The sequence below is a fragment of the Rhinolophus ferrumequinum genome, chromosome 10 (genome assembly GCF_004115265.2).
Source record: "Rhinolophus ferrumequinum isolate MPI-CBG mRhiFer1 chromosome 10, mRhiFer1_v1.p, whole genome shotgun sequence".
NCBI classification, from domain to species: Eukaryota; Metazoa; Chordata; class Mammalia; order Chiroptera; family Rhinolophidae; genus Rhinolophus; species Rhinolophus ferrumequinum.
Genome location: NC_046293.1, coordinates 24,597,157 through 24,614,996, shown reverse-complemented (window position 1 = coordinate 24,614,996; position 17,840 = coordinate 24,597,157). Strand labels below are relative to the sequence as shown.

Here is a 17,840-nt window from a genome sequence, read left to right as displayed (position 1 = left end):
CGTGAGTGAACATATGGCAAGATTGATCGGTCTACAAATAATCATGTTTGCATGTAGATAAATGCAAACATTTGAATTTTATTCTTGTGGTGATTTCAGAACACAGTTCTCAGAAAATATTTCTCTAACTGCTTAGTTCCTCTTTTCTTTTCCTTCCTATTTCTTTCTCCTACCCTTTGACTTCCTACTTTTCTTACTTTGGTAGCATATCCTTAAAAGTTATGATTTTCACCATGCTGGTCGTGGAGACTGGGTCTCTGTGGGTTTTCAGGTCTCATGAGATTCATCTTAGGGCTGCTTGCCTCACTGGGGCCTCTGTTCTCATCTAGCTGCACAATAGGAAGTCTGACAAGTTGCCATCATGTTTGGTTTCCATTTTGAAATGTTTTAAGGAAGAGATGAGAGAGATTTTTTGAAGGAAGTAGATCTCTTAGCAATATGACTTCAGAGATTACTTATGCTGAAGTGAGGTTCAAAAATGAATCCAAGTCCTCAGGTACCAAATCAGAGCCTCCGGCAGGTAAGAAACATTTTCTAGTGGTCAGAGTTAATGATGAGGTGAAGGATAAAGGAAAAATACTATAAATGAAGCATAGATGATATTACTTGCTGGTTTTCTGATTGGCCACATTTGGAAATATAAGATTCTCAGACGATTGAGTTGCTTGAAGATAAGCATTAGGGGTTGTACATTTGTACTATAATAAAACTGAGGTGTGAGAAATCCACTCTAGTCCTGAGCTAAGGAGAGTGCTAATTATGTGGAAAAGTTGTCCTCCTGTGTCTTCTGAGGCTCAGTGAGACTGTAGTCAAGAATTTGGGTACAGAAACAAAGCCCACTAAATTATCTGTAGTCCCTGCAGATTGATGAATTAGTGAGCTTTGTTTCTTTTTTGTTTATTCTAGTTTTTTGGTTTTGCTTGTTTTAGTTTTAGGTGTATGGACTTTGTTTCTTGATTAGTTAGAGGGAAAGAGTTTGGTGGAGAGTGTTGTGGGTGTATTTGTTTATACTGGACTAAAGTGGAACAAAAGATCATTGCAGATAAAAGACTACAAAGTCTTATTTTAAAAAGTCCCTTATATCTCAAGGGAAATTGCTCTGTAATCAGAAAATCCGTTGAATACTGCATCTCTGAAATAGATTCAACTAAGTTTGGGAGTCGATAAAAGGTAATTTGAGTAGCACGTATAATATCTCAGATATAGGGCAAAACGAGAGAAAAAAGGCAAGTGAAGTATAAGAAGCCATGGGGGAGGGGGGTCATCTCATAATTGCTCATGTTTTCCAAGACACTTCTGTGGAGACATAGAGAATGCTCTGTAAACCTGTTTTTCTTTTTCCCCTTAAAAATGTATATATCTTCTTTATTATATGTTAAAATGTTCACTGTAAAAAAACCCTAAAAACTAGAGGTACATAAAAAATTTTATTTTATTCTCACCATCTAGAGATAACTATAACTTACATTTTAGTGTACATCCTTCTAGATAGAGATATACATAAATGTGTATATGTATTTTTTTCTAAAAATGAGATCATAATATATATTATTGAGGGTTTGCCCCTCCCGGCAATGTATCATAACTTTGAGAAAATAATTCTTAACCATGAAATGTTGACTAAAAAGGTCTGACCTTATCCTAAAGATGTAATAAGGGATGATTATAAAGATTTATCTGCTATGGTATTATTTAAAGTAGTTAAAGTTGGAAACAATCTGGAAGTTTATTTAAATATATATAATCAAATACTATGCAACCACAATAGAGAGTGTTGTAGAAGAAATATGGCAGTATGAAAAATGTTCACGATATAGCGAGTACAAAAATAATAGGTCAGAAACCAGTATATATGGTGTGATATATGGTGTGTCAATCGTAGGAAAATGTATGTGTGTATATATATTCTCTCTGTCTCTCTCTCTCTCTACACACACACACACACACCCACACACACACACACACACGGTGCCAAAAAATGTATACACATTGTAAGAAAGAAAAAAACTATTAAAATTGTAATACTCAATATACACCGATAACAAAAGATGAATACAAGTCATGTGTATACATTTTTTTGACACCCCTGGTATATACTCTAAAAATTGCTGGAAGGATATATATCAAAATATTAACAATAGTTGTCCTCAATGGCAGAAGTTAGTGCTTTTTATGTTCCAAAGTTTCTATAATGAACATTATTTCCTTCGTAGTTTTACATTATTTCAAATGCTGTATTGTTAGTAATATCTAGTATGTCATCCAAGAAAAGGGACAAGAGGAAGAGAAGGAGAAAGAGTAATTAAAAGTCAGAATATATTACTGATGAAACTAATTTAATTTCTCCTTCAGCTCCCAAAGAGAAGACCAGCCCTTATAAAAGTAACCCTGGTTTTTCCAAAGCACTTTTTCTCTCATTGCTGATACTTCTGCTGCTATTGGCAATCTCATTTTTTATCGCTTTCATCAGTAAGTATCAAAATGAAACTATAAGGAATGTCTGCCTTACACAAAGAGAGGATATCCATTATATACTGATATTGAACAATGGTTTTATCCAGAAATCTAGGAAAAAAGTCTTCTTTGGGTGAGGGGGTGATATAATTAGTGGGACTCCACTGGAAAGTTTTTTATTTGAATTTAGTTACTTTTCTATAAAAATAATGGAATCCACTCTCTTAATAGAAATCGAAGAGTATATGTTTGTACAATGTGTTTGTGTTGTAAAGTGAAATCTGTAGGGTACCATTTCTACATTAGACAGTTGTGTAAGTGGCAGCAAATCTAGATTTCCTTAGTAGTATTTATAAGGCGAGGCCTTCTTGCATACACAGATATATTCTTGCATACACAGATTTGAGGATGAGCAGGTAGACAAGGAGATGGGAAGAAATATTCCAGGAAGAATTTCCCGTTGAATTTTTACCTTAATTATTTCTTAATTATTATTTACCTGAATTATTTCTTCGTGCACAAGACTTGTGAGATCTAAAAGCCAAATTGGCAAATAGGTGGATTTCTGTTTATTTTTGGCTTTAAGAATTTATCAAGTTGTTAAAAGGCATAAAAACTAGTACATACATTTGGGTAGATATTTTATTCATTCATTTGGTCATTCAATAAGCAAGGATGGCCGTCACCTTTATATTGGATACTGTGCCAGACAAAATCTAGACAGAGGACTTAGTCTCAAAAAGTTCAGAGAATGGTGGTAACTGGTCACATGAACCAGTGGTTACAACATTGCACACTAAGCGTTGTATAGGTAAGAAGCACAGAAGGCCAAATAGACTTCTTGAAGGAGGTGACATCTTGAGCTGTGTGTACCAAAAAATGATACAGAGATGTGAGAGAGCATGGAAAAATATTAGGAAACCCAAGTATAAATGACTGAACATATGGTGCTAAGTGAACTGTGAGAAATGAAGTTGTAGGTGGGAAAAATAAGCAGGGCTCAAATCATGAAGCGTGTACAATTCTAAAGAATGATTTTTTTCCCTGATGGTGACTGTATCAGTTATCTTCTGATGCTTAATAAACCAGTCAAAAACTTAGTAGATGAAAACAGCAACTATTTATTTAGCTCATGATTTTGTGATTTGGCAATCAGCTGATCATGGCTGAAACCAGGAGTTAAGGGGAAAGAGAACTGGGAGGTCAAAGGAAGGCACCCTAGGATATTACTGATGACCGTTGCAAGGGTAATTTTATTGCAGTGGTGGAAGCAGAAGCCATTTTTCTCTCTATTTCTCTTTTCTCCAAGCCTTAGCTTTTGCATGCATCATATATTTAGCATTGAAGGAGAATATGGATAAGTCCATTTAGATATATAATAGACCTGTTATGTACTCTTTCAACTAATGATCTTTCAGCTATTTCTGGAGAAATTTATGGTTTCAAAATCAGTAGGTTTAGGATAACATTGAATATGGGGTGATGGGAAATCTTTCCAGTCAGGTTCCTTCTGCACAATTAGGCATTTGTAGGTTTTGTTCCTATAAAGAATAGTAACAATAAAGAACAAAGATATAACACCGCCAGGAAAATGAATGGTCTTAATCTCTTTTTCAGTTTTCTTTCAAAAATATTCTCACCTTCTTAAAGAAAAAAAGACTGTAAAAGAATTCACTCACACAGCTTTGGACTGTATGAAAGAAAATTTGACCATGGAAGGTAAAAATTAATGTTCCTATAATTCAGTTGTTGACTACCGTGTAAGGATCCTCAATCAATATTTCTGTGAAAAAGATTCACAGATCATACAAGTTGAGTCTCATGATCATTTTAAACTTTTAGTATACAAATATATAGGATCTAAAATTCTTATGTGAATATCTTTAATTTGTCTGTGCAAGGAAATAGTCTTAGTTGTAAAAAAGGTTACATTGCTTTTGGATTTCTTCAGCCTTCACTTTCCGAAATTTTTGTGCACACTGGCTCTTTTTCTCACATATCAGTTAAAACTTACTCTCTCAAGAGAGATCTAATCCATTTGTGTTTTAAAAACATTTTTTTTAATTAAAGTTTATTGGGGTGACAATTGTTAGTAAAGTTACGTTGGTTTCAGGTGTACAGTTCTGTAATACATCATCTATATATCACATGGTGATGGAAGAAAACATATTGTATGTTCATAAAACATTTCTGGAAGAACACATAAAATACTCTTACAGGCTTTTACCTATAGAGACTAGGATTAAAGATGTTGGAAGAGAAAGTTATAGTTTTGTTTTATAAAGATGATTATAGTGATATAAATATGAATGTGAATTTGTTAGAAAAATAGACAATTTTTAAAAAACAGTTTTAAGGTTATAGCAAAATTGAGCAGATAATACAGAGTTCCCATGTCACTCCCCTCCCCTGTGCACACAGTTTCCCCAGTTATTAACATCTTAACATTAGTAAGGTACATTCATTACAACTAATGAACCAGTATTAATATACTAGCATTAATTAAACTTCATAGTTTATTCAGATTTCTTTAGTTTTTACCTAATGTTATTTTTTTTTAAATTCTAGGACCCCATCCAAAATACGTCATTACATTTAGTTTTCATGTCTCTTTAGGCTCCTCTTGGCTGTGATAGTTTCTCAGATGTTTCTTCGTTTTGATAACTTTGGCAGTTTTGAGGAATATTGGCCAGGTATGTTGTCAGATGCCCCTCTATTGGAAATTAGCGGTATTTCTCTAATGATTAGACTGGGGTTATTGGGTTTTTGAGAGGAAGATCACAGATATGAAGTACCATTTTCATCACATTATATCAATGTATATACCATCAACATAATTTTTGACAATTGATGTTGACTTTGATCCCCTGGCTGAGGTAATGTTTGTCATATTTCTCCAGGATAAAGTTATTCTCCACCCCCCCTTTCCATACTGTACTCTTTGGAGGGAAGTTGCTGTATGCAGCCCACAATTAAGTATTGAGGAATTAGCCTCCCTGTCCTTTAAGGTGGAGCATTGTATTAGTCTGCTTGGGCTGCCATAACAAAATATAGGTATCCCCCGCTTTTCAGAAGTTTGCATTTTGCCACTTCACTTATACAAAAGACCTAAATTAGCACCTGTTTTTGTTAACCGAAGTAAATCTGAAGAGGATTTTCGCTTTTACAAAAAAAAGCAAAAAGCAAGCAAAGCAGTTACTGTTTGTTTTGCAGCAAGCTGTTAACAGAGACAGCACACACCTGAGCAGCAAGAGTGGCCCCGCCAAGCTCCTTCCCGGGCAACTGCACTCAGCATCTCAGCATCAAGCTGCCACAGCTTTGATCTGTGTCTGTGAGCTTTGGTGCTTTACCTTGATTTATTTTGTGCGTCCATTAACAACAAGATGTGTCCTAAGTTACCAGAAAATCCTGAGAGGTTATTTTTTGGGTCTGAGGAGCCATGGCTCCTGTTATTGAAGAACGGCATTAGAAACCAAGATCTGGACACTAGGTATGCTCATTGCTACTGGGGTATCATGTCTTTTAGGCCTTCTCAGCTGATAGAGCAAAAAAATATAAATGTGTGTACTAACCTGTGTATATACATCTATGTATATATATCTATGAATATTTCTACATGTAACTATGTATCTATAATAAGTTAAATATCAGTTTTTACTGATGTCTCCAACTCTAATCCATTGTCACATGCATCATTCTAGTCTACACCTCTTGATATCTTTAAGTGACAACTCTGGTTCTCACCATTGCCCAATACATTTACTTAATTATTCAGTTCCAAGTAACACAGATAATAGTATCAGAATCGGAAACTTATACCACCATGGGAAACAACTTTATATCTAGAATACAGAGCTTATGCACAGTTTCTTTTGTCTTTTATAGACTCCATTTCCGAAGTTACTTAGGTCATCACCTTACACCCGACCCTCTTCAGTGTGGTGGTTTCCTACACTTGTAATACAGTTAGGTTCTATTGTCACAGTCTTCATTCTTTCATGGGATCCCCTGACCTCCTAAATGAATTTTTAAAATTTGCATACAATAAATATGTAAAGTTCTATGGATTTTTGACAAATACATAATGTCATATATTCATTATTACAGTATCACAGAGAATAGTTTCAGTGGTCCAAAAATTTCCTGTGCTCCTTCCTCCTTCCCAAACTCTTCGTAATCACAGAAATGTTTACTTTCTCTAAACTTTTGCCTTTTCCAGAATGCCTTATCATTAGAATTATACAGCAGGTAGTCAATTTACACTGGCTTATTTTACTTAGCAATATGCATTTAAGGGTCCTCCATGTCTTTTCATGACTAAATAGTTCATTTAAAAAATCACTGAATACTATTCCTTTGTAGGGTGTACCAAAGTTTGTTTATCCTTCCACTCGTTAAAGGACATCTTGATTGCTTCCAGTTTTTGATGCTTATAAATAAAGCTGCTGTAAACATTTGCATATAGATTTTAGTGTGGACATAAGTTTTCAATTCAATTAGGTCAATACCACCTAGAGGATATTTTGCTGAGTGTAGTAAGTCAGATAGCAAAAGACAAACGTCATATGATTTCACTTATAAGTGGAATCTAAAAAACAAAATAAATAAACAAATGAAACAGAAACAAACTCATACATACAGAGAACATTTTGATGGTGATGGGAGTAGGGTTGGGTGTGGGTGAAAAGGGGAAAAGATTAAGAAGTACAAATTGGTTGTTGCAAAGTAGTCCTGGGGATGTAGGGTATAGCATAAGGAATATAGCCAGTAGTATGGTAATAGCAATGAATGGTGTCCAGAACCAGATGGCTTCACTAGTGAATTCTACCAAACATTCAAGTAGGATCTAATACCTAAGATTTTTGCAAACAACGCCTCGGATATGGGGCTAATATCCAAAATACATAAGCAACTCATACAACTCAACAACAAAAAACAAATAATCCAATTAAAAAACGGGCAGAGAACCTGAACAGATATTTCTCCATACAGATGGCCAATAGACTTATGAAAAAATGCTCAACATCACTAATCATCAGAGAAATGCAAATAAAAACCACAATGAGATGTCACCTCACCCCAGTTAGAATGGCTATCATCAACAAGGCAAATAATAACAAGTGTTAGAGAGGCTGTGGAGAAAAAGGAACCCTCATACACTGTTGGTGGGAATGCAGACTGGTGCAGCCCCTACAGAAGGCAGTGTGGAGGTTCCTCAAAAAATTAAGAATAGAATTACCATATGACCCAGCAACCCCTCTCCTGGGTATCTACCCAAAAAATCTGGAAAACCTTTATCTGTAAAGATATATGTGCTCTGATGTTCATTGCAGCTTTATTTATGGTGGCCAAGACATGGAAACAACCAATAGAAGATTGGATAAAGAAGATGTGGTATATGTGCCACAATGGAATACTACTCTGCCATAAGAAAACACGAAACAGTGCCATTTGCGACAACGTGGATGGATTTTGAGATTATTATGCTAAGAGAAATAAATCAGACAGAAAAAGTCAAGAACCGTATGATTTCACTGATATGTGGGATATAAAACTGAAAGCAACAAAAGAGCAAGACAAATAAATAAGGAAACAAAAACTCATAGACACAGACAATAGTTTAGTCGTTACCAGAGGGTAACGGGGGAGGGAGATGGTACAAGAGGGTAAACGGGGTCAAATATATGGTGATGAAAAGAGAATTGACTCTGGGTGGTGAGCACACAACATGATATATAGATGATGTATTACAGAACTGTACACCTGAAACCTATGTAACTTTACTAACCATTGTCTCCCCCAATAAACTTAAAAAAAAAAAAGTCTGATAATTCTAATATTTCTGTTGTATTACCATGTTTTTGTTTTCTTTTTCTTTTATATTAATTTTGAGAACATTTTGGTGTTTGGTATAATGAGTGATTTTCCACTGAAACCTAGATGTGTCTGTATAATGTTCTGAGTGTCTGGATCTTATTTAAACCTGTTTTAGCTGGCTTTTCCTGATTGCACTCCAGCAAGGGAAAGGGGGCCCTGCTTTGTTACTGCTTGTTGTAGGTAGACTTGACCTTTACACCTGATGGGCGGGGGCTCCTTGTTACCTCTGGATGCAGACAGGAGTTCCGGTTTCCATGTGATCCCCCTTTGTCCTTAATTTTAACACATACTTTGTGAATTACTTTTCTTATATTGTACCTATATGGCCTTATATCAACTACAGAGAAAGACTGGAGCTGCTGCCCAAAGGGTTGGGAGCCATTTAGTTTGAATTGCTACTTTATCTCTACTAAAGACAAGAATTGGAATGAGAGTGAGAAGAACTGCTCAGGAATGAAGGCTCACCTGCTAGTGATCAACACCAAGGCTGAGCAGGTACTTTCTAATAAATAATGAAGTCAGGAATTTTGTGTGGGTTTTGTACACCTTTTGGCTAAGGAGAACATTTTTCATTGTTTTGGAGCAAAACATGTGCTGTGGCAAAAGACTTTAAAATACATAGGAAAGGTCACTTAAGCCTTTACATTCCACACCTCGTTCCTGCTTCCATGAAACTGATCTCCCTCAAAATAAATGGGGACATTTAAAATATAATATGTGGGGGTTGAAGGAAGAATGAAATTATTTTAGCCTGAAATATCAGTTTACTATTGCACATGTAAATATTTTATAAATTACAGTTTAACAGAGAAGGGGTATTAGGTCAAATAGGGAAATCAAGTTCAATCAGGAAGAGTCACCATCAACAATCAGAAATGAAGTAAAAGAATCTGAGGTTGTGAAAGGAAAATAACTTAATCTGCAAATGTTTTCTCATGCATAACTTTGAAGTATATCATCTCTTAGTGAAGAAAAGAAGGGAAGTGAGTCTGAGATGAGAATTCACTATGACCATGGATAGAAATTGCTTCCATCTCTATTGAACATTGCTATACACTGAATGTTTGTGTCCCCTCCAAATTCATATGTTGAAATTCTAATTCCCAAAGGTGATGGTATAAGGAAGTGGGGCCTTCACAAGGTGCTTAGGTCATGAGCACCAATAAATTGAATTAGTGTTGTTATCAAAAAGATCCCAAATTGCTACATTGCCTTTCCACTAAGTGAGGACACAGCCAGAAGGTGCCAGACTTGCCCCACCATGCTAGTACCCTACTCTGGGATTCCAGCCTTCAGAACTGTGAGAAATAGATTTCTGTTGTTTATAAGCCACCCAGTCTGTGGTATTTTGTTATAGGAGCCCAAATAGATTAAGACAAATATGCTCACAAGTGATGTCTACGTATGGTCCTGCACTGCACAGCCAGAGAAGGCCTAGGATCCTGGGCAGGGCCTCCATGTGTTTGTTCCTGGATTTTCTCCTTTCTTTCTCTTCTCCCTAAAGCCATAAAGAAATCAATTCAACGTGACTACTCTAACGGCTGTAATTGCTTTCTTTTCTTCCTTCAGGAATTTATCACTGGGAAACTGGATAAAAACTGGGCTTATTTTGTGGGGCTGTCAGACCCAGAGGGGACAGGACACTGGCAATGGGTTGATCAGACACCATACAATCAAAGTGCCACGTGAGTATAGAATTAGATAAAGGAATCCTGTGTCTTGGATCATCAGGAATTTAGGGTGTCCCAACTATCAATGCCAACTATCAGGTATTAAAATAAAATAGCTCACTCTTCTTTTAACTCTTGGGCACTATGTTAAATAATTTTATTTATTATCTAATCACAAAGAATTCTATGAGGCACACATAATTTTTCTCCTTGTAGAGCTGAGGAAGCTGAGTTTAGAGAGTTTAGATACCTCAGTGAATATTATCCAGTGGTGGCGTCAGTGGTCCTTAAACCAAGTCTATCTGATTCCAAAGTCTGTGCTTTTAACCAGTACATTTATATTTCTAAATATAACTAATATTTATGTCTGTAATGATTATAACCAATTGATAATATTCTCTCATAAAGCAAATAAGCTAAATTCTGATAGTTTTATAATATCTCATATTTATGAAGTTATTTTGAAACTCTTAAGTACTTTAGAACATTTTAGTACATTACTGCCTTTGGTCCTTAGGTAAAATATATAGGGTATTACTTTATTCTTTGTTTTTTTAGGTATGTAAATGAGGGAAATTAAAATACTTGTCCAAGATAACAGGGATAGTAGCAGATTCAGAGATTTTAGCTATTTCTTTAGACTCCAAAAGCAGTACATTAAAAAAGAAAAAAAAAAAAGGAAACAAACTACATTGATTGATACTTGGAATTGGAACCAGGGGACCAGGGTAAAACCTTGTCATCATTTAAAGGAGCCTATACAGTGACAGTACCCTAGGAACAGGGCATATAGATGGACAAATAGAAGGGAACCTCTGGAATATTTACTGGGAAAGTGTTTATGCAGTAAGATAACACAGTACTGGATGATGTAGGCATAGTTTTCAAGGGAAATGCCAGAGACATAGATGGAGAAAACATTGCATGAGAAGTAGGAAAGGAATGATTTGGGCATATCTGCCTTGACTTTCACAAAGTTAAACGCCAGCTTTCTCCCTCACTGTCTCTAACCCTTCTCACTATTTGAAGACACATCCTCATCCTTTTCTCCCCCTTTCAGATTCTGGCACCCAGGTGAACCCAGCAGTCATCCTGATGAGCGTTGTGCTGCTCTGAATGCTCGTTGGCAGAATTGGGGCTTGAATGATATCCCCTGTGGTGAATCTCACAGATCAATTTGCAAGGTGATGAAGATCTACTTATGAATGAAAATTCTACGTGAACATGTGGTTGAATTGGTGTCCACCATTAAAGAGAGAGCTAATTTGCTTTTCACTTTTATTTTTTTAAAACGTTTTTTTTTTTAGTTGGGGAATATTGGGGGACAGTGTGTTTTTCCATGGCCCAACAGCTACAAGTAAAGTCAAGTCATTGTCCTTCAATCTAGTTGTGGAAGGCGCAGCTCAGCTCCAGGTCCAGACCCCGTTTTCAATGTTAGTTGCAGGGGGCACAGCTTACCATCCATGAGGGAATTGAACCGGCAACCTTGTTGTTAAGAGCTCAGGCTCTAACCAACAGAGCCATCTGGCCGCCCCTAATTTGCTTTTTAAATTTCATGTATAAGCTTGCATAAGTGATCTCCATAGAATTTTCCAGTAAGCTGTCACCTAGTCCACCTATGATAAAATCAGTGTATACATTCATTTATTTATTCATTAATAAAATGAAAATATACTGAGCATTTTACATGTGCAGACCCATACTGGAGAGCCTATCTGCAGACAAACGGAGGAAGCATGAGCCTCCTCTCCCAATTTTTGTCTAATTGCTAAGGGGTTCGATACTTATATGATATGATGTGGCTGGTTCCTCCATCTATCTGGATTTTTCTCTTTATGGGTTGGTCAAAAGAAAATAATACTGAATATTACATTCCATTTCTCAGAGAGATTTATTATTTTCACTGAAAGCAAACTATGTAGCAGTTGGAATATAATATACCTCAGTGTAAGATAAGTTCCAGCTTTGGTCCAGTGGGATCTTGGGCTTCTTCACATTCTCTGTTTGGTCTTGGATTGTCATTTAACATCAGAGTACAGCCATAGGATAATCAGAGATAGAGCATTGGATATTTAGAATTATAGTTATTGCTGGTGTGAAAAAGAATATAAACAGAGCCACTTTAAAAAGGGAGTTGGAGTTGCCATCCCAGAGGAAGTGCCTTGCATGTCTTACTCCTTTGGGATGTTAAAACTTTGCAAAATAATCTTTGAACTGGACCTAAAGGAGCACTGTATCCCAAACAACTGTTTGCAAGGATAAGAAAAAAAGCTGATGTTATGACTACCTGGCTGAAAATTAAAAGACATTCTTTAGAATTAACATGACTATGTTAGTCTATCTGCACCGATAGAAATCCCTTCCTTCTATTCATGTAATTGTTCCCCTTACCTTTCTCATAAACACACCTTGTCTTCAACTTATCGTTGGAACGCTATTTGGGTTTCTGCCTGAATCATAGCTTTTGGATCTCAAATGCTTGTTGGCTCTCACTTTGGCCTTTTGTTTTTAGGTTAACACTGGTGAGTTGATACAGATTTCTATTCATCAGGTATTTTGATGCATTTTTTTCTTTGGTTAAGTTTTATGGTTTCTATGTAGGGGTTGCCACTCAAAATGTCCTCTGGTGTATTTGTAGTCCCCTTTTTACCAAAGTTCTTATAGATCATTTTCTTTCTACAACAATATAAAATATATCCTCCCTCAAGGGATGGTGGGCAGCGCCCCCTGCAACTAAAATTGAACACGGCACCTTGAGCTGAGCTGCCGCTGAGCTCCCGGATGGCTCAGTTGGTTGGAGCGCGTCCTCTCAACCACAAGGTTGCCGGTTCGACTCCCACAGGGGATGGTGGGCTGTGCCCCCTGCGACTAGAAAACGGCAACTGGACCTGGAGCTGAGCTGCGCCCTCCACAACTAAGACTGAAAGGACAACAACTTGAAGCTGAACAGCACCCTTCACAACTAAGATTAAAAGGGCAACAACTTGACTTGGAAAAAAAGTCCTGGAAATACACACTGTTCCCCAATAAAGTCCTGTTCCCCTTCCCCAATAAAATCTTTAAAAAAAAAAAAATATCATATTTACAATAAAGCCTGTAATTCATTGCTGTAGTATAGCAGTTATAATTGATCATGATAAAGCTAATTCTCACCGTGGTTTTCCCAATATGACCTGAGATCATACCCTGATTTTCTTGATACAACTGAGTAATTACATTTGCCACTCATTTCCCGACAATATCTAAAGTTTAGTTATTTTTATACAGGTTTGATCATATTTATTGTATATAGAATTTACCAGTTTATTTCCCAGAGAGCAACTTACATAATAATTCTGGGGAAACTTTATTTACAGTGAGATTTTCCCATTATTATTATATTTCAATCATCTGGGAGTGGATTGTAGGAAGGGCAAAAAGAACCACATTATTAAATGCCTTTGATTGTCAGAATAAATGTGCTTAAAACGGAGTGAAAAGGAGAATGGTAATATTAGTCAGTGCTGGAACTTTTCTCCTCTCTACACATTACATTTATGAATGTGGTTCAGAGCCTATTTTAAAAAATTTTCCCTAGATCACCATTAAATCAAGATTGTATGTAGTAGATTTTATGTAATTTTATTGTTTAAAGAGTGACATTTAAGTGAAGAATCATCCAGCTGAGTCCCAATCAATGGACAGAATGGCAGAAAATAACGAAATAGTTGTTTTAAGCCACTAAGTTATGCTTATTTTTCAGCAATACTGATATATAACTGAGACACCTTCAAATTATATCAGTTTTGAACCAAGATTATGAAGTTCTCTGTTTTCTCTAGAGTTCTCCATAGCATATTTTTATACGCAAACCAATGGAATAATTCGTAATTTGACTCTAGGGAGCATTGCAAAATTCAGAGCCCTAAAAAGAAAACTTAGAAATTGCATTCAAATTGCTTTCTTTGTGTTATTTTCTCTTGTTTCTTTCTCCAGCTTCTAAAATAGGTATTACTCACGTAAAATTACTAATATACTATTTCAGAACTCTAGGAACACATTCACTATGTTTCTAAAAGCATCGACTTTATTTGAAAAATCACATCAAGTTTAAATCTCAGTAAACAAAAGTCATGTTTTTATTAGATGTTGATTTTTACAAAGAGCCCAGACTTACATACATCAATGGTAAATAAAGTAATTTAAGTAAAAGTTGTTTGCTTTTAATAATAAAGTACTTTGGAACTAAAGTACAATGTATATATCTTCTGGGTAAGTGGTTTAGGCCATAGTGTTGACCTTTTTCTGGTCTTCTTTTTAGAAGTCTTCAAAATTAGTATTTTTAAAAAATTGTCCCTTTTATCTGAAATATGTGCTAGTCTCTGGAGTAGAGGCATAGAAAAAACTTTCTCTGCCTAGATTAATGTGTTCACTCAATATGTACCTAAGCTGAAACAAAAATTTCAAATATCTCAGAGACAGTGGCATTTGTGATTGAGTTGTTTTAAACAAAGCAAATCACTAAGATTGTTTTAACAAAAACTCAGTAATACCAATCTTGGGCAAAGAGTACCAACTTATTTTATAATAGTGAATTAAAAGTCTGAGTTCTTTGCAAAAGGATGCCATTTTAAACTTACTTGCCATTCTAGTTCATTGGAGCAAGCAACTTAGAAATATGATTAATTCCATTACAGGTGTGTAGTTAAACATATGTAATTAAAGAAACTTGTCAACTGAATGCATCTTATGCTTTTTTGTGGGAGGTCGTCTGTTCTAATAGCTGAAATGTGCAGTGAAATGATACATTTAGAAGCCTGGAAAACCTGTGGTTCAGTATGTAGAAGTTTCATCTGCAAAAGATTGGGAATGTTATCATTATTGTAGGCATTTACAATGTCTGACATATTATAAACATTACTTGCAACTACTTTTTAATCACGAAAACATCACATCAAAAAGGTACATACTCTTGTTAACTAAAATTAATTAGAGCATTTGGGAAATAGAGCCAAATTATTTCTCTCTCTTCTTTTAAAATTCTTCAATAGCAAGCTACAGATATATGTAAGCTGGTATGTTAATACCAAAAAAGGGGATATGTGTTTGCTTTTTTTTCCCACTGCAGCATTGTTTATTTTTATTTACTTAATTAATTTTTTAAATTAAAGTTTATTGGGGTGGTAATTGTTAGTAAAGTTACATAGATTTCAGGTGTACAATTCTGTATTACATCATCTATAAATCCCATTGTGTGTTCACCACCCAGTCAGTTCTCTTTCCTTCACCACATATTTGATCCCCTTTACCCTCATCTACACTCCCCGCCCCCTTACCCTCTGGTAACCACTAAACTATTGTCTGTATCTATGAGTTTTTATTTCTCATTTGTTTGTCTTGTTCTTTTAAAATCATTGAAATACATAAAATGCCTTGGCAGATATTCCATGACAAGTAGGGTACCTCTATAAACAGAAATTAATGCCTGGGAAATTTACGTATTGTATAACACCCGTGGCTAAGGAGCATCCTCCCTTCCCTGGAATATTTGCTTTATGTCCGATAATCTCAGGACAATACAGGAATTTCTTAAGCCTGCATGTTCAATTCAAAATTAATTACACCTTATTTCAATAAAATTACCTACAGGAAAACAATCTACATAGATCAAAAAGGTAATATAAAGGCCCTGGTGGGAAAATGAGACTAATAATTTTTAAAGAAATAATCACTACAGTTAACATCTACTAAGCACTGGTTTAGATTTACTTTTTACAAATAATTTACTACTTCTTAGGCACTACTTAGGAGAATAGAGAAAGAAATTTGAATTTTGATAACCTAAATACAATTTCACTGATAAACAATGAGAAATAAGATGGAACACATCTGAAGTTATAAAATTTTTTTAAAATGTTTGAAAACACGAAAACTGACATGTACATTTAAAAAAGAGTTCTGTCTCTTGGTGAAGAAAAATAAATAAATCTGCTTGAGATTGGATTCATGGGTTATAACTCCTTCCTTCCTGTAGTGATGTTGATGCTTTTGGCCCATTCTGTTTTCCAATGTGCTGTCATGAGACTGTTCCTCACACTTTGCATAAAGAACACTTCTCTGTTTAATCTGGAAATTTCAGTCTATGACTTTTTTCTTTATTTCATTGTCCAGCAGAATTTCATTGTCCAGCAGCTGAATGCATCATTTTCTTATTTTTTGGGACTCTCAGATCCACAAAGGAATGACAATTGGCAATGGATTGATCAGACACCTTACATTTTACAAGGAAAATGTCAAGTTAGTGCAGACTCAGATTAATGAACCATACATAGGGCTTTGTTTACATAGAAAATGTAGGGAAATTTTGTTAGCAGTAACTATTAATGCTAATACTAACTATTATAATAGATTCTAACCATTATTAAGTTCTTACTAAGGGCATGCATTATCACATTTAATCTTCATAAAAACTTATTCTTCAGAACTAATTTTACTGATGAAAAATGGAATAACTTTTCCAAGGTGAATAACTAGTAAGATGAGAAACTGGGTCTCAACGCCATGTCTGTCTAACTCCAAAGATGGTGTTCTTAATCATTACAGTTTGCTGCGTCTAAACATATGTAGATACTTCAATTAATTTTTTCTCCAATTAATAAGATTTAAAATATCTGGATCAGAACTATATTCAATTTAGTAGGATAGTTATATAATAATACTGTTTATTTGTGGCTTTGAAAAAAACCCAGAATTTAATTATACATTATTTCATTTGATTCTCATACAATCTTGTAGCTATTTGGGGACGTGATTATGATTCCTATTTTTATAAATAAAGAGAAGATTAAGGTATTTGCTTGAGATCAAAATGAGTCAGTAGCAAAACTAGGTCTCTTAATTTCAAAAACAAAGTCTATCTCCCACCACCTCACTCCTGCCACAGATTGTATTTCTTAGAAGTAAGGTAACTTCTTATGTCCAGACTCAAACATCCTGACACTTGTTTAGCGTATCTCCATGAGAATAGAGGAATTTGGGGAGGTGATAAGAGTATACAAATGAAGGAAGCAGCCTCTTTATTACATGCCACTAAAAAAAGAATTATTTAACAACTCATATTAGGATAAGGGCTCTGTACAGAGGAGGAAGTAAAGATCAGATTCTAGGGAAAAGATTCAGTGTTACCCTATTTCATAAAAATTTTGCCAGGAGAGTGTTAAATGAGCAATTATAAACGTGTATGTTCACACTTGGGGTTTTTGAGGAGGGCAGTAAGAGAAGAGGAGAGCAATCATTGGGATGTTCTTTTACCCTGAACCTCATTCTCTTCAATCCCAAACCTATGTACTTTATGATCACTATGCATTCATTGCAGAATTGTTTTTATTCTTTGTTTCTCTTTAGATTATGGCACCAGTGTGAGCCCATTTTTTCTGCAGAGGATTGAGCTTTAATAGTTTTCTGGAATCATGGAAGATGGGGCTTGAATGATGTTCTCTGTTACTCTAAAAGGAATTCAATATATGGAATCAAGACTTATCTATAATCGGAACTCTATTTATCGACATCTTTAAAATTGAGACCTATCATAAAATGATAATTTCCTCTTGTAATTTATGTATAATTCACATCAGAGTAGTCCATGGAAATATCCAGCTGCTTTTCTCCCTTCAATCACCCCCTTACAGTTTCCTTTTTTCCACTAATGATAGGGTGAGCTCTTCCTTATTTTTCTTTTTTCTGCTTTCATTTGTTATGCATGATTTTCTTTACTTTCTTCATACGTCTTTTCACAAACATTCTTTGTGCCAGAAATGGTGTTATTTTGTCTATTAGAAGACTTATAAGTAGGTATCTATT

General features: G+C 35.2%; 1 protein-coding gene across 4 annotated transcripts; it reads left to right on the top strand.

The window, feature by feature from the left end:
* The first annotated feature begins 217 nt into the window (after positions 1 to 217).
* LOC117029378 (C-type lectin domain family 4 member A) lies at positions 218 to 12,684 on the top strand. 4 transcript variants are annotated; one of them, XM_033118599.1, is made up of 6 exons: positions 218 to 520; positions 2,353 to 2,469; positions 4,072 to 4,173; positions 8,747 to 8,826; positions 9,901 to 10,016; positions 11,062 to 12,684. In XM_033118599.1, the coding sequence occupies exons 1-6, from the start codon at positions 439 to 441 to the stop codon at positions 11,204 to 11,206; spliced, it is 642 nt and encodes a 213-aa protein (XP_032974490.1). In that variant the 5' UTR covers positions 218 to 438; the 3' UTR covers positions 11,207 to 12,684. The 4 variants fall into 4 exon arrangements, with proteins under 4 accessions (XP_032974490.1, XP_032974489.1, XP_032974491.1 ...); XM_033118598.1 differs by having other exon boundaries at positions 8,675 to 8,826; XM_033118600.1 differs by lacking the exon at positions 2,353 to 2,469 and having other exon boundaries at positions 8,675 to 8,826.
* Positions 12,685 to 17,840: the final 5,156 nt, after the last annotated feature.